This window comes from Phocoena phocoena, chromosome X (genome assembly GCF_963924675.1).
Source record: "Phocoena phocoena chromosome X, mPhoPho1.1, whole genome shotgun sequence".
In the NCBI taxonomy this organism is placed as follows: domain Eukaryota; kingdom Metazoa; phylum Chordata; class Mammalia; order Artiodactyla; family Phocoenidae; genus Phocoena; species Phocoena phocoena.
Genome location: NC_089240.1, coordinates 43474467 through 43501224, shown reverse-complemented (window position 1 = coordinate 43501224; position 26758 = coordinate 43474467). Strand labels below are relative to the sequence as shown.

The 26758-nt window shown below is 40.2% G+C and overlaps 1 protein-coding gene across 2 annotated transcripts in view; it reads right to left on the bottom strand.

Annotated features, from left to right (window-relative positions):
- The window catches only part of CLCN5 (chloride voltage-gated channel 5), a 40112-nt gene that overhangs the window by 2673 nt on the left and 10681 nt on the right, over positions 1-26758 (bottom strand). Inside the window, exons 2-9 of one of the 2 annotated variants that reach the window (XM_065901413.1) lie at positions 17774-17925; positions 15072-15171; positions 11504-11691; positions 8683-8805; positions 7262-7468; positions 4349-4429; positions 3576-4118; positions 1042-1228 (exon numbers count right to left, since the gene is read on the bottom strand). In XM_065901413.1, the coding sequence (XP_065757485.1) occupies positions 1042-1228; positions 3576-4118; positions 4349-4429; positions 7262-7468; positions 8683-8805; positions 11504-11691; positions 15072-15171; positions 17774-17925 (1581 nt within the window). Of the gene's footprint in view, positions 1-1041; positions 1229-3575; positions 4119-4348; positions 4430-7261; positions 7469-8682; positions 8806-11503; positions 11692-15071; positions 15172-17773; positions 17926-26758 lie in introns of those variants that run through there. The other variant, XM_065901414.1, reaches the window with a different exon arrangement.

Sequence of the window (26758 nt, the reverse complement as noted above, 5' to 3'; positions counted from 1 at the left end):
CAGTGAACATGAGTCAGACTTCTAAAAAAAATCTCTACAAAAGTACAAGATACCTCCTTCATTCATCTTCTTTTTTTCATTTGTCTGTTGCTCCCCACCCCCCAATTATATAAGTAATTGCATAAGATCTCTATGATTTGTGTAACACTACAGATATGAGAGGTTCTCTGGGATGTGCAGGCTCACTGTGGAAAGATCAGAAAATACATATATTTTTAAAGTGTATAAAAGAAAGCCATTATCCATAAGCTCACTGCCTAGAAATATGCTGAGTAAAGATTTCAAATGACTTTTTTCAAAAACGTATGTTTTTATACAGATGAACTCGTATTATACGTTTAAATTCCCCACCATGCTTTTTCTCCTAACTTTATATTAGGAATACTTTGTATATTAGTACAAATGTATTTAACATTGTATGTAAAGATATTAAACGTATTAGCATCACATTCAGTGGCTGTATGGTATGGCATTATATGGATGCACTATACCATAATTTATTTAACCAGTCCCTAGGTTGATTCCAGTTATTTGCTATTACACATAATACCATGATGCACATTCTTGTGCAGATCATCTTTGCTCAAATTTCTGATTATTTCCTCAATATGACGGAATTTGAGAGAAGAATTACTCTCAAAGGGGAGGAATGGAGATATACGGTAAAGAATGCTTTCTTAAAGCACTTGAAAATGGCAAGCCCAACAAGAAACGGAGAGTCATCTTTAAAAAAATCTACAGTCGGGCTTCCCTGGTGGCGCAGTGGTTGAGAGTCCGCCTGCCGATGCGGGGGACACGGGTTCGTGCCCCGGTCCGGGAGGATCCCACGTGCCGCAGAGCGGCTGGGCCTGTGAGCCATGGTCGCTGAGCCTGCGCGTCCGGAGCCTGTGCTCCGCAACGGGAGAGGCCACAACAGTGAAAGGCCCGCGTACCGGAAAAAAAAAAAAAAAAAAATCTACAGTCAATTGTGTTTAATATCACTCGTCTTTATAATGCCACCTGGGTAGCAGTCTCTTTGGAATCAATGCAAACAGTACTCACCCAAGCAGGCTGCAGCCCCAACCATTGCATAAAGGCCAGGGGTGATACAATCCGCTCCTTGACTGCACCAGCTATTGAAGATGGCCCAGTCATGGTGGTAATAAGCCAGCTGTTCCATCCCTACTCCCAAAAGCCGACCCGCTATAGCACCAACAGCCATGCTAGGGATAAAGAGGCCGGAAGGGATCTGCAAAGAGAAAGCAAAAGATGGTCAGTGAGAAGTGACGTGATCGTCCGGCACATGGTAAGGGCTAGAGGACTGACCCTCTGCGAAGCGAACAGGCCAATGACAATTTAACTATGCACTACGCTAGCAAGTGGCTGCAAAGATTTGTGTAACACTACAGGGACTAGAGGTTCTCTGGAACGTGCAGGCAAGGACGACTGCAAAGACGCTTACCCTGATTCGGGGTCCATCAGGCAAGAGCCTGAACTCTCCAGACCAACACAGAACTGGAGGCAGAAATTAAGCCTTTCCCAAAGAAAAAGGAAAATAGATGGAGTTTCTCATATATGCAGACATTTTCCCCAATTTTGAATTCTAATCAACAACAATTACCCTTTATTGACTATCTACAATGTTCAATGCTGGATGCTCTATGGACCAGATTTCATGGGTTCTTTACAACCACCCCAGGAGGCAGGCGTTATAATTCCCAACTCGCAAAGGACCTAAGGTGCAGAGAGGTTAAGGAACTCACCCAAGGCCAAGATTTAGTAAACGCTGGTACTGCGGTTTAAATGCAATGCTTGTAACCACTCTCATGTATTGAATCTTGACCCATTACTCACACAAAAAGGATGGCACATGAGGTTTCAGTTTATTTTAACAGTATAAAGAAAGAATAAATGATTAAGTTTTCTTAATGAGATAGTGACTATGGTTGCATGACTGTCCCAAAAAGGAACCCCCATCTGTCTCCCCACTCTTTTTTTTTAACACCTTTATTGGAGTATAATTGCTTTACAATAGTGTGTTAGTTTCTGCTTTACAACAAAGTGAATCAGTTATACATACACATATGTTCCCGTATCTCTTCCCTCTTGCATCTCCCTCCCTCCCACCCTCCCTATCCCACCCCTCTAGGTGGTCAAAAAGCACTGAGCTGATCTCCCAGTGCTATGCGGCTGCTTCCCACTAGCTATCTATTTTACGTTTGGTAGTGTATATATGTCCATGCCATTGGAAGCAACCTAAGTGTCCATCATCGGATGAATGGATAAAGAAGATGTGGCACATATATACAGTGGAATCTTACTCAGCCATAAAAAGAAACAAAATTGAGTTATTTGTAGTGAGGTGGATGGACCTAGAGTCTGTCATGCAGAGTAAGTAAGTCAGAAAGAGAAAAACAAATACCGTATGCTAACAAACATATATGGAATCTAAGGGAAAAAAAAAAGGTCATGAAGAACCTAGGGGTAAGACGGGAATAAAGACACAGACCTACTAGAGAATGGACTTGAGGATATGGGGAGGGGGAAGGGTAAGCTGTCCCCACTCTTTTTTGGACTCCTAGGATACAACAGTGCATTCTCAATTTTCTGTGCTAAGAGAGGGAAAATGATGACAGAGATAATCCAAACAGCAGATTATTTTAAAATGGCTTGTATTCAATTCTGGAATATATTTGAATCAGGGTGGGTCTGATGGTCTGCAAATTCACTTTAGATGAAAGAATGAAGCCACGAGGTAAAAAGTAACTCAAGAAGCACTGCAAATCTGTCCAGCGTGTTGAGGAGGATGCATATCAATTCAGAGATTACAGTACTGCCTAAACCGACTTGCTGGCTCTTATTTTCTGGTTTGAATCTCCATTTCCCTAGAGAAGAGGAAATACCTTGGTAGCTGAGTGCTAAAAAAAGAAACAAATGAAAACCAAGGAAGAGGAGGAAAATACTTCACAAATTTTCCTTCCTGGTTTCTTCTGACACACGGAAATGATAAGGGGTACTGAAAATAAAAGATGCTGGCCTAATACCAGCTGTTGATAATCTAAATACTAATTTAGGATCACCTGTGAAGTTCTTGATAATTGGACACTGATAACTGTAAAAAATACATTTAGCTACCTATTGGGTTGAGCCATATGAAATTGCTATTTTAGTGGTCAAAATGGTCGGCAACTTCTTTTGGTTCAACCTATTATATTGCTTTATTCGTAACTCTAAAGCCACTTGATAAGGACCAAAAATGTGTTGGTCAGATATTGTTTCGATATAAAATGCACTGGAATAAATACCTCAGCATCCTTTTCGAGAGGCAAAATATGTTTTCCACAGAAAAGGAGAAAATGTTTCTACTTGAAATCTCATCACTGAGGTCTGCATTTGGCCTAAAACTGGGCTTGCACAGTTTTAGATAGAGGTACAATCATCTAAGAAGTTATGAGAACACATGGGGGTAAAAAGGGATTTGGGTCTTTGAAGTTGGATGCGCCACACGAACTATGAGAATCGTACAATATCTTGGCTTTGCCCTCCAAACTTACAGCCACACAAATATCCACCAAGGACCAAAAGAATCTCCTCACCTTCATGCCAAAAGTGAATATAGTGATGACAATTTTCAGTATGAGTGTCAAGGCCAGCTGCCACATTGCGCTGTAGACTCCCACACCAGCTGGTCTGTCGGGCAGCTCACCCGCCTTGCTTGTGTTGAAACGGTTCTCATAATCACAGAGCTTAGAGGAGTCCAGAAGGCCACAGTCATTGAACAGCTCGGAAATGAGCTCACTTGTGCTCATACGGGTGTACTCATTGGGGAAAGCCAGGATGGCAGTGATGGCCGTCATGACGAGTACCTCTATGACAGGATACTTGCCCAACTGGGTGGTCTTACGCTTCCGACACCAGGCAATATTGGTGCGGATAAACAGAGCTCCCCACAGGCCACCAAATATGCCCAACAGAATGAAGGGCACGAGCTCAAAGAGATGCCATGGGGTGTGAAACTCCACATAAAATAGAACCAGGCGGCTGTTCCCAAACGGATTGATGGAGCGTAGGGTGAATGCTGCCACTAAAGCAGCAAAAAACGAACGCCACAGTGTTTTGAGGGGGAAGTAGTAGCTGACCTATAAGAGAGAAAATGAGAAAGTAAGCTCAGTCAACGTGCATAAACTGGGGTGAAAACTGGTGCTGCAGGAATTAGAGTTGAGGATGAAAATGGCCTGGAGATCTCCGGCCCCGTGGCAAAGCACTGGAGTTGGGCAGAGCACTTTGGGACTGCAATGTACACAGACAATGGCCAGAATTCCTGGCACAAAATCATGTGCGTGGCTCTACAGACAGATAAAAGTATTACCTCTTCCAGGCTGAATAATACTCCGCCAATAGGTGCCCCGAAGGCTACAGATACACCGGCTGCAGCTGCAGCTGACAAGACCTATGATGCAAAACCCAAAATTAGTGAATAGATCAAGGCCACTTTCCTACCTTCAATCACATTTTAAAAAGGAATGTTAGTGGTCACTAAATAAAAAAACAATTTTATATGCTCCATATCCAGTTTATCAAAAATGAAGTTCAATGTATATTTACTTTGAGAGCAAACACTGTATGCTGAATTTTGGACACATGGTTCACATGCTGGTACATGTAGAGGGCCTTCCTTCGTAATTAATTTAGGCATGTACTTGATCCCAAATGATGCCCCCATCCCCAACACTCCCAATTCCGTAACTGATTTTGAGTCTGCAGACCTATTTATCACCTAAATGAAATACTTCCAGTGATGTATTTACATAGCACTTTCTTTATAAAGGAAAGCTTTTAAAATGAGATTTTAAAGGTTCTAATGATACAAAACTGAAGTAATGACTGGCTCACAGCTAGTCAGAAGTTGAAAATATTCAGACAATAAGTATTTAGAGTTTCCTGTACTATGTGCCCTACTCCATGCCTAGTGACCTATGGAAACAGAAGTAGGGGGGCAACTAGAGGCAAAATTGGGGATAGATTTTGAAAGGAAGAGAAGACCTAAATGTGTTTAGGTGTGGCAAGGAAAAGGGTGAGGAGGGAGGGGAAGAGGAAGAAGCTGTGAGAGAGAAATTAAAAGGGACAAGGAGATGGGGAAAGAGAGCAAGTGATATTTCGAGAGCACCATCTTTGTATGTCATAGGCATTGGCGTGTGTATGTAAAAGGTGCATGACAAACACACCAGAATTAATAGAAGGATAAAGTCCTTTCATTGGATTCTGGTTGCTGTGGGGTGGTATATAATTTGTGGTAGTGAGGAACTATTTTTAAAAGGAAGTTGAATAAAATTAAGAGTTTTTGAAGAAAAAATGGTTCTTGGCAAAAATAAATAGGCAGGTTTCTCTGGGAGTGCAGGATGGCCAAAGAAAATGAAGGGGAGGGGAAGAGTGATCTCTGGTGCTAGCTGGGGAGGACTTTGAAATTCAAGGCTAGAATGACTTTCATCTGAGAAGGATGAGGACATTTAACATGGAACTTGAGAAAGGGGATTTCAGTGACTTTGTTTAGGTTGAATTATGAGGGAGAAGAAAGAATCGAAGTGGCCTATTTGCCTTAATATTATGCTGTAGAGTAGGGTCTATCTACACCCTACCTTCTCAAATCTCTATTTTACTCTCAACCATCTGGCCACTTTGACAAGGCCCTGGGACATAAAAGGGTTACTGCTGATGGTGAGAACAACAGGAAAAAATAACTACAAAGTCTGAATAAGCAATAGGAAGTGAATGACATTCAAATATTCATGAGTTTAGTTAGAAATATATATGACATCTGTACAGAGAACCAGCCAAATCAAACTCCTCTCTTATTTTATAAAGAACTATTTGAACAAAAATGCCAATTTTTATGGAATGAAAGTAACCAGCAATCTACAGTTTCAAAGTTACCTCTACCTATGCAAAACCAGCAACAATCAACACTTTACTCTTGACAGTTAAAATGTTTTTTTTTTCATGTCTTTAGCTTCTGTTATACATTATTCCTGTCTAACAACCTCACTAATTTAATACTGCCTTTATGTCCCTCTACATTTGACAGATAGGTAAACAACCTACCCAGATTTCCCCCTCTCTCTCCTGCTAGCCTACCTCTCCTGCCAGGAACTTTCCCCCTTGAACTATCAAAATGTATTCCATATTTGAAATTTCAACATGTTTGAGTTTCCTTCCGAGTGTTACGGTGAATTTTGTTTTGTTTTGTTTTGTTTTCAGAACAAATCATTAGGTTCCAATTTTGTGAAAAATCCTTTCCAACGAAATGACCTTGGTCTCGACCCATTCCATATGTGATTTCTTTGTAATTCAAGGAAAATAGAGCAAGAACCATTTTCTTAAATCCTTAATTATAGCAGGACAAAAGTAACCAATGACTTGGAACTTTTAAAAAAATGTTCTTCCTCCTCAAAATGACATACATTAACAACTGTATGAACACGAGAACAACTATAGAGATGCTGCAGCGGGGTTAATTTAGCGGGGTTGAGCCAGAAGACAAGGGAGAGAGAGATCCAATACAGAGAGAAACCAATGCAGCGTCCTGTTAGGTAGAAATAAAAGATGGAAAAGCTGGCATCTTAAACACATGCTGAATTTTATATTCTTTCACAGGGATAAACAACTTTCTTTTAAAATAATCTTCCATTAGTTTTGTACTTATTTTGTAATAGAAATAGCACATGCTTGTATAGAATTATACATAATAAAACGTTGACGTCCTTACTTCTCCCTCACTTTCCCCCTCACCAGAGGTAGACATTTTTTAACAGTTTGGGGTGAAACCACTTTCCAGTCATTTTCTTTCTAGGTGCATATATACATACTTTTCAAAAACATTAACTGATTTTTACTATACACATTATTCTGAGATTGGCTTCTAAAAGTTTAATGGTATTTTATAGCCATCATTCCATGTGAGTATACATAGCATTATCTCATTCTTTTTAACAGTTGCACAGTATTCTAGAGTATGGACAGAATATTGTTTATTTAATCAGTCCCCCATTGATGGACATTTTGATTGCTTCACTTTTTCACGATGTTGACAGATGCTTCACTGTCCATCCCTATACATCTTTGTGCACACATGGTAGGATGTCTGTAGGATACATTTCTAGAAGTGGAACTTCTGGGTCAAAGGGCATTTGCATTAACACTGGTAGAATCTCCCAACTCTCATCCCCAAGGTTGTACCATTTATGCTCTCACCAAAAAAGAGACTATTAAGGCCGTTTGTTATTACCTCTCTGCGTTTGGCTTCATTCTTCCTGTATTTGTTGAAGCAGTGGCACAGGATGTTCCCACAGCAGCAAGCCACGTGCACTAGGGGGCCCTCTTTGCCCAAGCTCAGGCCAGATGACACTGCCAGCACCAGTGTTATGGTTTTGATAATCAGGGTCCACTTACCCAAATAGCCCCTAATAATGAAACCACTCAAGATAGTTTTTATCTGCAGGTCAAACACAGAGAGATTGAATACAGACTAAGTAAGGAAACAAGGCTAAGAAGCTATAAATCTGGTCCTCGTTATAGAAACCGCACCTTTTGAAAACAACTGATATATAAAGGCTTGACCCACAGTGATCCCAGTTTGGGAGGGAGCCCAGCAGCCCAAGGAAGTGAGAAATGTTCTTTAAACTTTCATGTTCCTTTTTTTCTTTTTGGCCACGTGATAGCTGGGCAAGGTAGTATTGTAAGTATGAGAGTGCATTGTATGGAGAAGGGGTGGCAGAGAGGGAGGGTGTTTCCCTTACTTAATCCTTACAGGCTAGTATAGCCCTGACTCTCTACCAAGGAATATGTAACTATGACTTGGTCAGGAAACAGAGGGGCAAGGTCATCCAGGTAACCTAAAATCTCTGTGGTTTCAGTCACTGTCAAGCAATCTAAACCAAAAGTACTTAGAGATAGGGTTTTAGTCACCCTCCTTCTAGCCCAAATCATGTTGCAGGAAATGTAGCAAAACAGTTTTATTTCTTCTGCTCTAACAAAGTTGACAATACCACTATTTTTTCAGACCAGAAGCCTGGGATCTACCCTAGGAGCTTCTTGGTTAGGGAGTCGGGGAGGTCTTCAGGGGGCCTGGTTCACCAGGAACCCGGAGGAGGCTAGGAATCAACTCCCTTTATTTATTTATTTTTAAAATATTTATTTATTTATTTATTTATTTATGGCTGTGTAGGGTCTTTGTTGCTACGCTCAGGCTTTCTCTAGTTGCGGCGAGCAGGGGCTACTCTTTGTTGCGGTGCACAGGCTTCTCATTGTGGTGGCTTCTCTTGTTGCGGAGCATGGGCTCTAGGCGCGCAGGCTTCAGTAGTTGTGGCTCTCAGGCTCTAGAGCGCAGGCTCAGTAGTTGTGGCACACGGGCTTAGTTGCTCCGTGGCATGTGGGATCTTCCCGGACCAGGGATCAAACCCGTGTCCCCTGCACTGGCAGGCGGATTTTTAACCACTGCCCCACCAGGAAGTCCCTCAATTCCCTTTAATGTCCAGGTAGCCCAGCCTGGGAGGAGACTTAAGGGAAGATCTAGAGAGGCCCCAGATTGCTTCGTGATCTGATCCTGCTTGATATTCAACTGTGGTATATGCTGGAATACATATTAAATCGTTTTAACTAAAAAGGATTCATTATTGTTACCATTTATAAACCATTTTAGAGACTCACCTCAGGGATTCCGGAGCCACAGGCGTATGGTGCGAACACCTTGACAAGAGATACGGCAAGGAAGGCAAATAGGAGAGCCCAGAGGACATACATGAAGTAATTGACTATGTAAGCAAAGGCTCCCTGGAACAGGGGAAAAAGAAAGACGCTTGTTTTAGCCCAGACAGCCTCAGTGAGGCATGCATGTCTTCTGAGGAATGGGTTTTCAGGAGAGGAGGTCAGAAAGAAAAAAAAAAAAACAATATTAAATTGCTCAAGATGTTCCTTCCCAGACTGTCAGCAAAGCAACTGTCAGCCCACTTGCTACTGAAAATGACAGGCTTTGTTACACCCAGAGGACACTGACAATGCCTTCTAAGGATGAACAAGAACGAAGAAGCAAATTCACTTTCTATATGAGTGCTTTGATAGATTTTGTAGTCAAATATATATGATACTATGTCAATTTCATTAAGAGTCTTAACAGCCCTTTTATTGGAATGGCTGAACCTTGACTACACATTTGAAGTGAAGACTGGCTCCAGAGTTCCATTAAATTCATCCTTGCCTACTACCTACCTTGGTGTCAAATTCTCATAGGTTAGAGTATCTAAAATTCCTTGGTGTTTTTCTTAAAATAAGCAATGACATTCTGTAGAGACCACCACATCTTTGAGAGAATTTTGTCACTGTCGTAGCAAAGGTGTAGTTGCTGAGTGGCAACAAGAAAATGCAGTAGAAAGTTTTGGGCTCTGACCATCAAACAAAATCAGTGAGATGCCAGATATCCCAAAGAATAAAACAGCAACAGCTATTTTTAAAAACGGAGAGAATATACTTATGAGACTATCCCCCTATTATAATGAAATCTGCCAGAAATCTAATTTTGACCACTAGCAAGCATTCACCAACATTAAAGGGCTCGCAAAATAGCTATGCCTTACAAAAAAAGATATTTTGAACACTACCAGATGATGCTTGCTCATAGAAACATTTGAAGTTGAAACTCACTCAAATTACATGAAACACAAAACTCAAGGGACTTGCGACTTTTTAAAACCTAAAACACTATCAAAATAATTCATTGGCCTAGACAAGGAGAACCAAAATGCTCAGGTTTTTTCTGAGTTATAATTTTGACACAGGTTTCCCATTATTTTAGTCCCTCAGAGGAACAAACAATTGCTCTCTTGGCCTTTAGAATGTAGCTAGGGAGGAAGAATACTCTAGAAGTAGGAGACAAAGAGGAAAAGGGAGGGAAAGGGGAAGTAGCTGAAACTGACTAGAGGCAGAGACCAGGAGGTCAAGTTCTTGGCAGGAGAACTCTTCTTAAAACCTAGAAGACTCTTTCCCCAGGCAAGAATTTCATTCATTAAAAGGAGGGCCAGAGAAAGTTGTCACTTGTGCAAATCTCCGGCTCCAGTTTGAAAGCTATGGTTGGAACACTTAAACACATGCACACAGCTCTCAAGGAGTAGCATGGGGGAGCCTTGTTGTGATGGAACAGTAGTTCTACATCTTGATTGTGGTGGTGGCTACACAAATCTACACATGTGCTAAAACTGTGGAGAACTACACACACACACACACACACACACACACACACAGACTCACCCTAAATCCGGAGCTTCTCAAACTTTTCAACCCAAGTACATACTCCTAATCTAGGAGAGAGGATAGGGGGTGGGGTACCCAGAGCAGAGCTGAAATAGATATTCTGTTTTATCTTAAACATAGGACTTTTGCATTCCTTTTTAATGATTGTTTACATTTAATTTTTGAAAAAAATTTTCTTCCAAATACTGATCAGGAAAAACTGATATTCTGGGAAAGCACATAGCATGTATCCTGAGGTTTCACATACCCTCTGGTACACTGACCTAACCCCAGTCTGAGAAGCACAGACTTAAACCCTCTCACACATACAGTACGTAGCTAACCCAAGCCAATATGCACAGTCAGATATATGTACATAAACACTCTTATTTCTGACTTTATTATTTTCTTATCCTTCTCTTACCTTCACTGAATCTGTGGGGGTGTGTGCCATTTCAAATTGTTTGTGGACCAAAGTAGGTAGGAAAATAAATTTTAAAAGTACAAACAAACATCCTAGTCTTGTCCCCCTCACTTTACCAACAGAGTAGATGAGGAGTGAGCCGAGATAGTACCCGTTTTAGTTGGTGGAAGCCAGAGTGGAATTGGGCGTTGAGAGTTGTTTTGTGTGCTTTCGTGTTTAGTAGGAGAGATCTAACATACAAACCAAATGGTAAGAGAAAGGTAAGGAACCAAAAAACAAAATTACTTTTACATCCAAAAAGATATGCTAAAAGACAATGACAGATGAACATTTTAATTTAATCTCAAAATGTATGGGCAATTTTATTCCTGGGTTTCTGTTATTTTGCTATGGAATGTATCATAATTTTTTTTAATGTTCTAATGCAATGCTCAGGGGAAAATCGCTTAAACACATTTTTAACCCATTCCATCCTTTGTTAGAAATTATAGCTTACCTGTTGGCTGACTGACATTTCTACGGAAATAGCTAGAGAAAGATTCAGTCACACGGTGTACTAACAACTAAGAAGAAACATCAGGCTTGTTTAAAACAAGCAAAACATTTTAAGTTGTTGTGTAAGCATCAAAAAACTCCACATGTCAGAAGAGATAGAAATAGGACTGCACTTAAACCACAGAGAAAGGCAGCTGGCACTGGTTCCCCTTTTCATGAAAAGGAAAATAAAGGAAGCTTCCACATTTGCCGCAGGGACAGTATAAGAAATGAAGTAAATGTAAGAATAATTAAATCAGTGGTTCAGAAATCTTCACTACGTGTTACCTCATTCGTGCTGATGATAAGCTGGGACCAGCTATTCCACTCTGGGCATCTGTCTCTGTCTTCAAAGGTGACGTGCTGGGAGTTCCAGCAACAGTGTTCATGGTTAAACCAGATTCCCCCTGTGCATATACCTTCTTTTAAGTCTGTCATCCAGTGAGCAGAGATGTCTATCAAGCCAGCTAGGGAACCTGATTTGAGGGGAGGGAAGGAAAGGCCACAGTTGTCAGAGAAAATGAGGGAAAAGGAATCAAAATAATGGACAAGTATACACTTTCTCATTCCATCTGCAACCTCCTTCTGATTGTCTGTCTGCTTGCTTTTCACCTTTTATCTCTAATGGATTTTACCTGTTATTAAATGCCTGTTCAAGAGGGGAAAAAATAATAACAACAACATTGTCTGCATTAAACACTGTGTGTGCAGGATCTTTATTGTATATGGGAAACTTAGAGGAGAGCAAAGTGGTGGGGTGGGAGCGAGGGGCGAGTGGATTTGACTTTTAGCTGCTTCCCCTGGCAAAGACTCTGCTTTGACTTAGAGTTGATGAATACTGATCCATAAAGACGGTCAAGTTTCTTAAAGTTTATTTTATTCTCACTTTATACATAAAACTGAGAAATGTGAATTGCCCATGTTGAAGAATATTATATGATATTTATTTGAGATGGCTTGCCAAGGGCAGTTGATGAACACTGTGAGGAAAAGGGCTCAGTCTCCATGCCGATTTGGCTCCAGCAGCGAGGGAATTTGAGTGGTGGCAGGAAGGCATTCTAGGCTAAGGGAACTGAAGTTATAAAAGCACAAACTGTGATGTACATGGAAGATTAGATGAAGCTGTAGGTAGGCTGAAGCCTCCTGAGCCTAGGATGTGAACATTCTGAAGTTTTCTTAGTGACAAGGAGCAAATAATATTTTATACAGAACGTTCCTCAAAGAAAATTATGAGAAAATGAATGGGGACTAATGCACTGCGGCTAATAGACTGATAGGGTTAAGATAGTTATAGTACTTTCAATTCTGCCCTTCTCATCATTTCTGCTGTCCAGGTGAAGAAACGCTGGCATAAAGAAATTAAATGGTCTAGAATCATGCTTTAGGGAAATAGCAAAGACATCATAAAATTCACAGCCCCTGAATTCCCAGACTGTTCCTGCATTCTGACACACTGCTTCTATTGTTGCTCACCAATGCTTAAAAACAAAATACCCTGTGTGTATGAGGGAAAGAAAAATATTCACTGACCACCTAGTGACAAGACATACATTAAAAATTTGAGGATATTACGCCTACGTTCCAACAGGCTGGAGGCCATGTCATGTGTATGTTTTGGTAGGTGCTAAGAGTGTTAACACACTCTCTTAGTTATTTACATATTTGAATAACCTAGTCAAATCTAACAAATTATTTGACACCTACTCTTGGCTACTCCAGTTCCCGCTGTCTCTTCCTTCTAACTCATATTGCACTTACTGCCTGGATTCAGAAAACTAACATGATGTTAAAGGGTTTGGCTAATTCTCTGGTTGTTTCACGTGTGCATGTCTTATTCTACCTAACACTGGTACCCTCCATCCTATCTTCCCGTCTACATCTCTCCTTCTCCTTCTTTTCCCAATTGGCTCTTTCCTCTCTGGTTACAAATATTAGCAGGTTTCCCCTACCCTAAAGAATGAAATGCTTCCCCTTGTCTATGCTACCATTTCAAGCTTCTGTCCCTTCTCTCCTTCCAGTGACTACCCAGTATCCCCAAAACTTCTACAATGGTTGCCTTCCCTTGAAATCTGGTTCCTGGGTACTCCCTGGTGATCCAGTGGTTAGGACTCGGCGCTTTCACTGCAGGGGCCTGGGTTCGATCCCTGGTAGGGGAACTAAGATTCTGTAAGCCGCGTAGCGCAGCCAAGAAAAAAAAAAAAAGAAATCTGGCTCCTAATATTTATCTGAGATGCTTTTTCAAGGTCACTGGTATCCTCCTAACTGCTGAACTACATAACCTTTTCTCAGCCCCCTTCCTTCTTGTCAGCTTCTGTGCAATACTCGACATTACAGACCACTCAGTCTATTATGAGCCAGCTCTAAATTGTCCAGACCACGTCTCTCTTCTGTGCGAGCCAGAAAAGGGACAGCATTAACACCCTAGACCATGGGTTGGCAAACTATGGCGCGAGGGTCAAATCTGCCTCTGTGTTTTTAAATAGAGTTTTTCTTGGTCACAGTCCAGCTCGTTTATTTTCCTACTTTCGATGGCTACATTCTTGCTATACAGACAATTTGGCCCACAAATCCTACAATATTTACTATCTGGCCCTTTACAGAAAAGGCTTGCTGACCCCTGGCCCAGATAATCTTTGAAAACTCTGCTATGGATGAACCATTTCTCATTTGCTGCGATCATTTTATACTCCATGGCTCATGAACTATCTCTAGGTAACAGCAGCATTGTGAACAACTGGGCACTGTGTTGAGTGCTGTATCGCTGTATTTCATTCAATTCTCGCAACAAACTTGTAATATAGGTACTCTTATCCCCATTTTACAAGTCAGTAAACTAAAACTTCCAAGGGTTAAGAAACTTGCCTGAAGTCACAAAACTAGCAAGCGGTGGGGCTGGGATTCAAATCCAGGTAGCCATAAACTAGAGCCTGTGCTATTAACTACCATTCCATCCCAACCGCCATCCAATTTCCCACCTTTTATTTTAGCTCAATATTCTAAATCTTCCTAGGCCCATCTTCTAAGGCCACAAGGATATAAGTCTCAGCATCTCTGCCTGGTATTCTTGGCTTTCTGCTTTCCCCATGGGAGGGGAAGTCTGCTTGGGAACCTGCTTTAAAGCTGTATTGCATAGCAAGTGTGCTATTCGTGTTTAAGATTATATATTATTTGGAGTGGCTTAGGAGGTTGATGGAGAATATAGGAAAAGGTGGTACCATCCCAGTCCTCGGCCACCATGAAAGAGTAAGAATTTAGGCCCCCTAAGGGTATGAGCCATATCTTACATGCTTTTCTTTACTCCCAAATGAGAGAGTAGATATTTAAGAAATAGCTACAAAAATCTCTCAGGAAGTCCTCTTCTACATGTTCTTTCCTAAACCCCATGCTTACTAATATGTTAAAAAAAAGGAGGGGGATTCCCTGGCTGTCCAGTGGTTAGGACTCAGTGCTTTCACTGCTAGGGCACGGGTTCAATCCCTGGTCGGGGATCAAGATCCTGCAAGCCACGCGGCATGGCAAAAAAACAAAAAAAAACCCTGTCTCTAATAGAAAGGTTCTTCCTCAAGACAAGCACCAAAAGGCAGTACTAACAGCACCTTTAAATGGATACAATATTTTATAGCATACAAATGCACTTAAATGCATTTCCTCATTTAACCTCATTTATTTAAAGAAGGAGATGAGGTATTACTACCTCTTTATAGACGGGGACATCAAGCTTCCCAAAGGTCCACGAACAATTCCGTTCATGTAGGAAAATAGTAAAGCACAGTATTCAATTCAGTTCATGACTTGGGAGAGGGGCACACCACAATTTTAGGAGATTTGTTTAGAAAGCTCACATGGTTTACCATACCTGATAAAAGCCCAATAAGTAGCATCAACAACCAGCCAGAAAAAGCATCGCTCACACTGTGAATTAAGGCCCATGTTGACTCCTTGCTTTTATTGGTAATCTAGGGAGAAATGAGAAAACATTGATACATTCTACACATACTCTTGCTTTTTTACCTCAAAATGTGCGATAAAGAAACACAAAGACAAACCTATTCATTGGGAATAGAGTCCAATTTAGAGTTACTTCTCAAATCTTTGGCTGAACCAACGCCACCGCGAACTTTGAGCTTTATTGAACCCTGTCTTACTGAACCCACCTTCATCTCCAGTATTGCAATGTCTGCAAGTACCTTATTCAGGACTTCCCTATTAGCTGCTAAATTCTTATAACATCAATCTGTTTTGCTTATTGCAGCGGTCTCTTTCTAGCCTGGACATCAGATAGTCCAAAGATGGTCTCTTGACTCACAGCAAATAGTTTGATTGTTTTTCAAAGAATAAACAAACACGGGCTTATCTGAGGGGTTAAAAGTACAATTTGTGGTTTTCTACCTGGGGCTGTGCTTCAGGTCAGGCAAATTCCAAGACTTGATACCACAAACCTCTTACTGTACAGTGATCACAGATGCTAAATGATATCAGGGATGATCTCTTTCATTTTCAAAAACCTGCTGGGAATATCTGCAGCTTTCAAGAGGTACAGAAATTTTTACCTTTTAGGTCCTAGCCTTGTTAATTTAACCCTTCAGTGCCCACACTTCAAAACCAAGCATTCTAACAGCTTTGTCATTAGTACTTCCCCCTTCTCTGTACCTGTTTCTTTTTTTTTTTTTTTGGCGGTACGTGGGCCTCTCACTGTTATGGCCTCTCCCGTTGCGGAGCACAGGCTCCGGACGCGCAGGATCAGCGGCCATGGGCTCCGGACGCGCAGGCTCATGGGCCCAGCTGCTCCGCGGCATGTGGGATCTTCCTGGACCGGGGCTCGAACCCACGTCCCCTGCATCGGCAGGTGGACTCTCAACCACTGTGCCACCAGGGAAGCCCTGTACCTCTATTTCTTATCTTTGAAAGTGTAAGTTAGCTACCCCATCTTAATCTGCAGTAACATCACAAGTAATAAATTATTATAAAATTTTAAAAGCAGTTTAAAATTTCATTTTGACTTATGACTTTAAGTTTCCAATTTAAATGCTGAAAGTAGATGAGGTGATACTTTTCCCCATGACATTGCTTCCATTCAGATGATGAACAGTTAATGCTAAAAAAAGGTCACCTTTGAACATTTGATAAACACATTTTAATTGATTTTAAATTATTATTAGCTGATATAAGGTGCCTCAGATGCAACCATTTTGATATAACGGGAAATGTGCCCTTGTCATATCACAGGTGGCTTTCACAATCTGAGTAACATGTTGAATAAGCAAATGGTGACAAACTGAACTCTGAATACAGATAGCAAAAATTCTAAAGCCGTAAGATTCTATATTTTAAAGGCTGCCTGATGAATTGATATAACAGAAAGCATATGTGTGTATGTTCCCAAATAGCAGGAATCTTATAAAAAAACGAATGTTTTATAGAGATCACCTTTTTGAGTTAGGAGAAGAAAACTCTATGGGATTATGACAAATCCAAGGACTACAAAGAAATTTCTCAAAACCTGTACCTGGGACAACCTGACTCCTGGGTTTAGGTGGTCTTGAGAAAGCCTGTCAGGAGCTCGGAAAGGAATGAAAAGTGATCTGAACCTGACTGCTCAGGAGATTCACTCAGGTCTAAGAGGAGGAAATCATGAATTTAGGAGAGAATGGAGTCAACTTAAAAATCGATTTTTAAATTTGGAATCAAAGCAGAAATAGTAAGGAAGAAAAAATAATCATACTTACTGTTGGCTGAAGAAATGTTCCCTACTGAATCAGGATGACTGGGGCTGGGGCCCTACCTTTTGAATAAGCTCTCTATGTGCTTATGACACAAACTAGAAATCGTGGTTCCCTGATTTAAATGATACAGAGCAATAAGTTAAAGGCAAATGACCTTGGCGGACTGCTCCGAAAAGTTTTCACAGTACTTTGAAAAGAGAAGAGTAGGAAGACTCTCTTGTCATATTCAAAACAAACTGGGCCATAGCTATAAGTACCATCTATCACCTATCATATTAAAGTCGTTGATTTGAATTTGATTGGTCTTGTGGTTTTGTGTGAGCTGAATGCGTAAATTTGCTTTGGTTTTATGGTTGTACAAGAGCTATAATCACGGGTTTACCCTGTAAGCTTCAGTAAACACTACAGCTCTGAGATTTTTTTTCTTTTATTCCTTTAAAAAGAGCCCATTTACTTTTCTTAGGTGTAAAAATCCTGCTTCAAGGGAAAACCATAAAAGAGAGGTGAGATGGGGAAGGAAGATCTTTGAAATTTAATTTGGTTCCTCCCACCAACTTTGTTTTCACCTCTCTGCACAGGCATTTATACCCAAGGATCCTTTTCAACCACTTACTATTGGGAGATAAATCATCATTAAATATAAATTCTTTTCAAAATCATATACAAGATACCTTAAAAATAAAAATATATTAAAAATAAAACCCTACATGTCCAACAGAAAACAGATTCAGCCACATCCAGTGTTGAGGGAAAGAATACATATAAAGAATCTATATCTTCAACTTCTTCTCCTGAAGTTTCCTAACACTCACTCACAAAGCATCTTTCGTCTTACCTCTCGGTGCCTATCCCGGTCTCGAGACTTCTCCCTCACCCAATCAATTGTATTGAAATCATCATAGGTCCCCACACCAGGGATTGGCTCCTCCAAGAAGTCCATCATCCTATTTGAAGAACCTATTCCTCCACCATTGTATGACTTGTCCTCTGGATTGAACAGAAAACAGACATTAGTACTTCAGACACTCTGGACATTTTTAATACCTCTTTTCTGAGCACCAAGAGGTGAGCCCTTAAACTATCAGATGACTACTGTTAGGGTGTGCTGATAAAGCAGAATAATCACCTGGTCGGAACATCCATCACATTCAGAAGTTTCTGTGGCTTAGGCACAAAACGATGAGCATCTCGAGGCAGTGTGAATGGAAAGGGACGTATGAGAGCCACAGTACAAAGGGAGAATTGACAGGGGTTGAAGTTCAGTGGGAAAGGATTTGTGAAACAAAAAACAGGAGCTTGGAGCAGCTTAGGTATTTCAGTTTCTGTTCTAGGATGAAGACAAAAGGGTCAAAGGTCTTTGCAGACAAATCAAGTCAGAAACCATTTTACATTTATAAGGCAGTAATTCCATCCTCAGAGGTGGCTTTTGCCTGAGTGGGGACTCCAAATAAAGCATGTAGGTCTTTTCTAGAGTTAAGCTGCCTGGAATGTACATATTTCCCTTCCATAGACATAAGACTTTGATTCCTGATGCCATGGGTTTGTGGAAACTTTTACTGAGTATACCAAGACAGTCTAAGATTTCCAAGTAGAGATTTTAAAAAAAGTGCATGGCTCAGAGATGACATGTTCCTCCCTGATCCTTCAACTGGAAGAAACATATCCTTTTGGCCAACAATCACAGTCCTTCACCTGCTTCGTTTTTAGCACTTCTACTACAATTACTTAAGCAAATGCTTTATCTTCTTTTCTAGACTATAAGCTCTTTGAGGGTAGCCCTATTATCTGATTTACCATTGCCTTCTCCAGTGTCTAGCACATGGCTACGACCCAATAAATATCAGCTGAACCCAAGTTTGTTTGATGAACAGTTGGGATGAGGGAGGAGTGTCCAAACTCAGAAGTTGCACTTATACAAGGTTCCTTAGTATTGCTTAACAAACTTCTTCAAAATATTTCCACAATCCTCTGGTGAAACAAGATTTCACTATTAAACACAAAATGTAAAACCGTATTCAGGAATGCATGCAAATGCACAATGAGGAAAAATGCAGAGTAACGCCATCAATGAACTCAACCAGCCACAGCTCACATTTGCAGCATCAACCTTGGCAGGGACAAAGTTCTATCGAGACTGTTTGGTGATGAATCCCTCTGTGAAGAAGGCCAAAGTGGGCCTGAGCTGACCCCCTCTTCCCCCATCCACACCCCCACCTTCACTCTAAACTCCTAATAGACAACTTGAGCACCCTCAAAGGATAAGTTTGAATTAACACCCGAGTTGCACCTGGTTTACAAAGTCTAAGTCTCCTGAATACCTAGTTCAGCGTACCTTTCACAAGCAACACACACACATGAAAGGAAAAGCTCTGCAGAATCCAAATCATAATAAGGGTGGGGGTGGGGTGAGGGTGGAGTGGAGGAGATGAACAAGTTAATCTTAAAACCCCTAACCAAAGTTCTTTCCATATCTTCAAGCATACCTGGCCATAAAATGGTTGGAGGCTTAATCACCAGCCCAGCATTTCCTATCATGTCAGTGGCATACTGATAAAGATTAATGCTGGTGCGTTGTTTGAGAGCTTGGAGGGAAACAGCCAACCGGGAAATGAGGGCAGAAAGAGACTAAAGTATGTGGGGCAGGGGGGAACCAAGCTGTTTCAATTCTCAAGACAAATGCTGACATGAACACAGGACACCAACCAACCAGAAACTGACTTTTTAAAGCAGGTTAATGCTTCAATTGAATTTGGTCTGGTTTAAGTGTGCTCCTTTCAGGAGAAATTTTCAAAGGATTTCGTGAAACTGATTTTTAAAAGCACCCAATAGTTACCTAACGTTACACTGTATATCAAATGAGGCCCCCAGCTGGAAGAATATTAAGACAAAATGAAGATCTGCAACAAGCTTCCTAACAGGAAAGAAAAAATCCTATTACATCACTAGGTAACATGAGCACTGCATCATCCTTCTTTGTAGATAGTCTCCTATTATAAATGCAAATTGTCAGGCAGCTCTAAAAGAGCAGGCAGTGATTAGAATCCGACAACAGACTGCTTGTGATTCTCCAGATCCCCTTCTCCCTGGGGTCACGCTTCGGTCCTTGGCCAGGCTCAAGTCTGCTTACCTTCAATCACAGCTTTCTTTTTTTCTGCCTCAAGGAAGAAATAACCTTGGCAGCCCGCATTTGCTCATTTAGGTTGAGGAGCTTTTACAGAAGGAGCCCCTGTCTGAACTGCTTTAGAAGGGCACTTGCTGCATTCTCTGCCTTTCACAGGAACAAACGCCACCTAAAGAACCACCAGTGTTCCCTGGCGGTCAGAATGTGATGTCACCGTTGGAATCACGTGACCAGAACCTTGGACCAGCCTTGGAGAAAGGAAGATTTTTAACCGAGCACAGAAGCCTTAAAGATGTAGTCTCATCTAAACAAATGTCATCAAACTTGGGGCAGTCAGGTCAGTTCAGAAAACTGGGATCCAGAAGTTTTAGTTTTCAGACCTCATTTAGCAGGAAATCTATGAAGGCAAAGTAGAAATATCAGAAAGCATTTAGAGTTACAGGGACCCTAAGTTTAAAAAAAAAAAAACGAGGCAGGGGAGACAGGCAAATATAGAAAGGCTTTTTAAAAAAGGGCACTGGATACCAATAACACAGATAAAATCTCACAAATGTAACAAGCTAAATAAGTGAAATGAGTGACAGATGCTGGACACAAGAGAGCACATAATATGATTCTATTCATGTAAGTTCAAAGTCAGCCAAACCTAAATTATATCATTTTAGGACACAAATGTAAGTGACTACATTCCAAAGAGAAGCAAGAAAATGACAGAAGTAAAGACAATAAAGCCAGAAGTAAAACCAGAGGAGAGAGGGGGTCGCCATCTGGATGGAGCACATGGTGAGGGTGGGGCTTCTGGAAGGCTGGCAATTTTTCTTAATCCGGGCAGGGGTTACCTGAGTATTCACATTATAATTATTCTTTAAACTGTACACACATGTTTTATGTCTTTCTCTGCACACATCATAGAGAAAATTATGAAAAACTGAACCACATATGAACTTACTATACAAATCAGTTCTTTAATACCACCTAGTAACTTTGAAAACTCAGAAAGCAGTCGAGAAAATGAGGCGTGTTAGTGATAGTGCTCTACCTAGAAAGCAACATCAAGTCTGATCTCATTAATCCAACCTGAGTAAAAGTAGCTATTTCAGCCATGAAAATTAATTCCCTACTACAGTTGCATTGTTTCAAAGGCTTTCCCTTCTCCTGTCTTATTCCAAAGGCTATTTTTAAGCAGGTTTTAATAAACTGTGCAGTAGGGCTAGTCCAGTAAAGAAGAATGAAATTGCCATCTCTCACTATACCTACCGCTGCTGTATGATATATAGGAAAGTTGTTAAGAGAGTAAATCCTAAGAGTTCTCATCACACGGAGAAAACTTTTTCCTTTTTTCTTTTCTTTCTTTTCCTTTTATTGTATCTATATGAGAAGATGGATGTTAGCTGAACCTACTGTGGTAATCATTTCACAATATATGTAAATCAAAGCATCCTGCTGTATGCCTTAAACTTATACAGTGATGTATGTCAATTATTTCTCAATAGAACTGGAAAAAAGAAAAGAAAAAAACTGCCATCTCCGCACTCCTTACATGAATCCACAGGACAGCTGCTGTTGAACATTAATCTAGTCAGTGTGCTCCAGTAATCAGACCTGAATGTAGGGCTTTCAAATGTTGTGATTACTCTCATCAGTTCTTAAGGCGCAATGCATCCTGAAATGTCAGTACAACAAAACCTTAGGAAATGTGAGGCGCTTCATGGAACCTGTATGCTTTTGGTCCGTCCATCACTATGATGATATCTCAGTCTCTTGATGAACTAACCTAGCACTAATGAGAAGTAAAATGAAGTGGCAATGGAAAGTATTGTGGCAAAGAACTAAAAAGCGTAAAAAGCAAAGCCTATGGCCCAAGTGTGACTGTCTTATACAATTACACTTTTAGAAAAGTATGTATATCTTACTTAGAGAGGATGACAGGGCCAACCTCACAAGCCTCCTTCAAAGTTATTCTTTACTCAATAGGATTCTGCCTATAGTATCTGAAGCCCACTACAGAATTAACTTACTTTAATAAGATTTACATTATCTTTTTAGATTATTTTATACTTTAAGATACTATCTTTTTGGTACTTAAAAAGTATGTAGTTCTTCAATGTACAGTGATTGGATTGCATAACCAGTACCATGTCAATAACTTTTGATGAAAGTTCATGTGTTTTTCAAATACTCCATCAGTGCTTCTAGGGGAGGAACTTTTTTATTCCATGTAAATTTACCTCTTTTGAAAACTAGAGGGCTGATAGCCATGACACAGTCCTCATACTAAAATGAGATTTAATTACAATTCAGATTAAGAAATGAGGCACTGGATTTGTAGCAACGTGGGTGGACCTAGAGATTATCAGACTAAGTGAAGTAACTCAGAGAAAGACAAATAGCATATGATATCACTTATATGTGGAATCTAAAAAATGATACAAATGAATTTATTTACAAAATTAAAACAGACTCACAGACACAGAAAACAAACTTATGGTTGCTAAAGGGGAAGGAGAGGGGAATAAATTAGGAGTTTGGGATTAGCAGATACACATTACTATATATAAAATAGATAAACAACATGGACTTACTGTGTAGCACAGGGAACTATACTCAATATTTTGTAAAAACCTATAAGGGAAAAGAATCTGAAAAGGAATACACACACACACACACACACACACACACACACACACACACACACACACTAAAATTACAATGAGAATTGTTGTATTCAATTTTTTTGGCTGTAATTTATGCAATTGCTTTTTGTGATTTTTTAGAAAAGGAGGCACCTGTGTTACTTCATTATTGTAAAATTTTCTTAACCAAAATTTGGTGAATTTTAGTAGTCTACCTCACTTTTTGCTTATGATTCTAAATTGTTTTAAGTTGTGTTTACAGTATGTTCTTGTCCTTTAACTTGGTGAATGTAGTAAAATTCTCTCCCATCCCCCCCAAAATATATATGAATCACTTTGCTGTACACTAGAAACTAACACAACATTGTAAATCAACTATACTTCAATTTTAAAAAAAAAAGAAATGAGGCACTGGTATTCAGAATTTGACATATTTCTTTTACTCTTTTCTACCCCTCTATTCCCTTCTCTGCCAAATTTGTAATCTCTAGCACATGTTTCTTTATACAGACTGCCAGGTCAACATATTATTATGGAAATAAGAGAAAGAAATGCTTACCAATTTTTAATGCATCCTATGATAAAACCACAATGATAAAGTTAATATTTGGGGACAAACAGAGTTATCTTTGTGGAACACAGATCTGATCAGATCATTTTCTGTTTCTAACACGTTAGTGGCTCGTACAACAATGTTTTTAAAACTTTCAACATAGGAAGACCACTTAATGAGCATTTGGCACAAGTGTGGACTAGGAATTGTAAGATATTCATTATAATTTTTAGAATAGGAAAAAATTATTTTATTTTTTTAAATAAGTGAATTTTTAAAAAAGAGAGCAGTGTTGTTTAAAAAAAAGATCTTGAAATATTTTTCCAACCACTTTGGAAAAAAATATTTTTAAATGTCTAATAAGGATGATGACAATGACACTACTAATTTTTTAAGGTTTTACCAATGAGAGGGATGAAACTGTTTGCACTCTTTCACAGAGGTATCTATATCTGACTTGATGACAAACAGCTTAAGCTGTGGGTCTTATTCCACATCCAATTGGTTTCTTTTCTTAGCATTTTTATTACTTAGCAGAAAGAAATATTAATGTCATAAAACTAAGTTGTCAAGAATGGCAGTAGAGATTATTCCATTCAGGACCAACTACTGAGGTACAAAGAGAGTAGTAAAACACAAAAGGCGGGCTTCCCTGGTGGCGCAGTGGTTGAGAGTCCGCCTGCCGATGCAGGGGACACGGGTTTGTGCCCCGGTCCGTAAAGATCCCACATGCCACGGAGCGGCTGGGCCCGTGAGCCATGGCCGCTGAGCCTGTGCTCCGCAACGGGAGAGGCCACAACAGTGAGAGGCCCGCGTACCAAAAAAAAAAAAAAAGGAATTAAAAGATTTAAGCTTCTGGTGTGTAAATACTCTACCAAGGGAAGAAGAGTAAAATTAAACAACGACCCTAAATATCAGATTGGGGTGCTTATTAGGCAACTCTAGATTCTTGCCTCTATACAAAAAAAAAAGAGTAAAACTTAGGTTTTTGAAGGCATAGTGTGCCCTTCAAAGTAAGTTCTATTTAAAATGATTTAATGCTCTAGCAGGAAAATGATTCAGGTTAAAGTACATCTAGCTCTTAAATGATAAAAGTCGCCCAAAAGCTAACCTGGATTGCTTGAGTCTGGGAAAAACCGTACAAAAAACAAGTCAGAAAAATAAGTCAACCTTGAAACAGCTTTCCCAGTAAGTTACACTTAGGTCTAAAAACTTAATTAATGGGTGTTTAAAAGCACACTGCTTGAATGAGGAGGCATATAAATGAATGGATTTAGCTCATTTTCCTTTATGGAAACCACTTTCTAATTTTTTTCTAAAAATCACATGATGCTTAAAACTGGAAAACCCCTTAAAATACAAGAAAAGAAACTCCAATTTGAGAATAATGTTTATTTCAATCCCTAACCAATATGCCATTAGACATTTCCCTGGGGAGCTGAACAGTAACTGATTAAGTGAATTAGTTAAACACTAACAAAGACACAAGGGGAAAGAGGATAGAAGGAAACCTCGTGCACCCTGAAGTACTGCTTTAGCGATAACCACAGCTGCATGAGGGCTCACTTATTGGCAGCAGCCTAAAGAAAGAAAGAAGCACTCAAAGAAATGGAGCAGGGCTATTGGTACATATCACAGGACTTGAAAATAGTTCCATTTTTAGAATGTATTTCAGTTTTTACAGGGATATATTGTATTTTTGCAAGGCTAAAAGCACGTGTACAAAAAAGTCAACACCCGACCTAGCACACATCAGCAGATATTCATCCTGCAATCTTTTAAACTGTACCTTCATTCAACAGCAAGTACTAAGGGTCTATTATGAGCCACTTCTCACTTCCATACCTGCACCCTTTTCCCTTCTTGTAGTGGTTCATCCATTCCAGATCTCCCAATAAGCCATGAACCCTTTCACATTCCATTCATCTCTACGTTTGAGAATACATTACAGTTGAATCCCCAATAATTAGTCAACATTTTTAGGACCTTTCTATATATCAGCTTGTGCCTCCATTTTGCTTCCCCGCTTACCGAAACCCAGTGGCTGAAAAGCAAATGCTTTTTTTCTTTTCTCCCGGCCACACGGCCCTGCGGCTTACAGTATTGAACCCAGGCCCACAGCAATGAAAGAACAGAGTCCTGACCACTGGACCGCCAGGGGATTGCCCTGAAAAGCAAATGTCTTCCTACGTAAGCCCTGGAGAATGTCACAGGACCATGTTATGTTTTAATATACTATCTTAGTTTGGCCCCAGGACACTTATTCAGGGTGACTATTCCACTGATACACATCTGTACAGCCATACTGGTTGTTAAACAGTGAAATACCTGTGGCTGTAGATAAATAACTACTCTTTCCCAAGGACTCTCCTCCCCCACAACCATCCCCCCGAGGCTCCTGAACTTTCCCATGATGCAGCAGCTGGAACACTAGGAGGCTCCAGAACACTACCCGCAGCTATATCTGACATCCAATCTGACGGGTCAGTGCCTGTGTTGTTTTGACTGTCACTCTGCACCCATTTCATTTAAGGAATGACTGCTTGGTTCCTGCTCACAGCACGTTAAAATGTGAAGCTAAGAGGCAGGAAGGACAACAAAGAGGAAACTCTCTATCCCAGCTCTGCTGAGCTAGACAATCAGAGAGGTGGTGAGAGAGGTGGGGAACGGGACTGCAAAAACAATAATGAATCTAAGATATGTACTATTAAAATGAAGTGTGAGGGCCATGAGAAGTATATAGGAAGGTGGGGCATGGGAGAAAGGGATAAGGAAAAGGCTTTCGAGATATGCGTGAATCTAGATTCTTATACCACCTTCAGACTCCTTGGTTCCCATTGGATACAGCTCTGCCCCCACTGGGTTGTAGACATTTGCTTGACAGTGTACCTTTTGTGCCTTCTATTCCCAGCATCTGCTCTAATGCGGAAGTTCCCCCACCCAAATCACTTTCATTACCAGTGGAGCCAGGGTGCTAATTGCCAGAGTTACCAGTGTTAGGAAAAATAGCTTGAGGAGTGTGGCTTGATATCTGCAGACCCCCACTGTACAAAATCAATGTAGAAATAGAAGTAGAGGGGATAGGTTTGACAATGTTGCTGAGAGGGTTGTCCACATAAAGAAAATAGCCCTCTGCTCCATTACTTGTTCTTCATTCCTTCCTTCTCAAATTTATACATAAAAGGGACTGACAAGAAGACTGGTAAATGTAATGGGTAGGGAAACCCTGCTCTAAAATGTACATTCCATACCAGAGTATTGAGAAAGCCTTTGGCTAGCACGATCCTGTGTGACTACTTGTGTTTATTATTTTAGAAGCAGCATTTCTCCAGTTCTTCTATATTGAGTCTGCATTGGTTTCTCTCTATTAATCTCCAAAAGGAAGTTGGGGAAAAAAGATTAGCAACTATTCTTTAGCAGGAGAAAAAACTTCAAGAGAGGAAATACCAAGTAGGAGATTCTTCCTGGATTCATGGGAATAGTGTGATGTCGTGGACAAAAAAAAAAACAAAA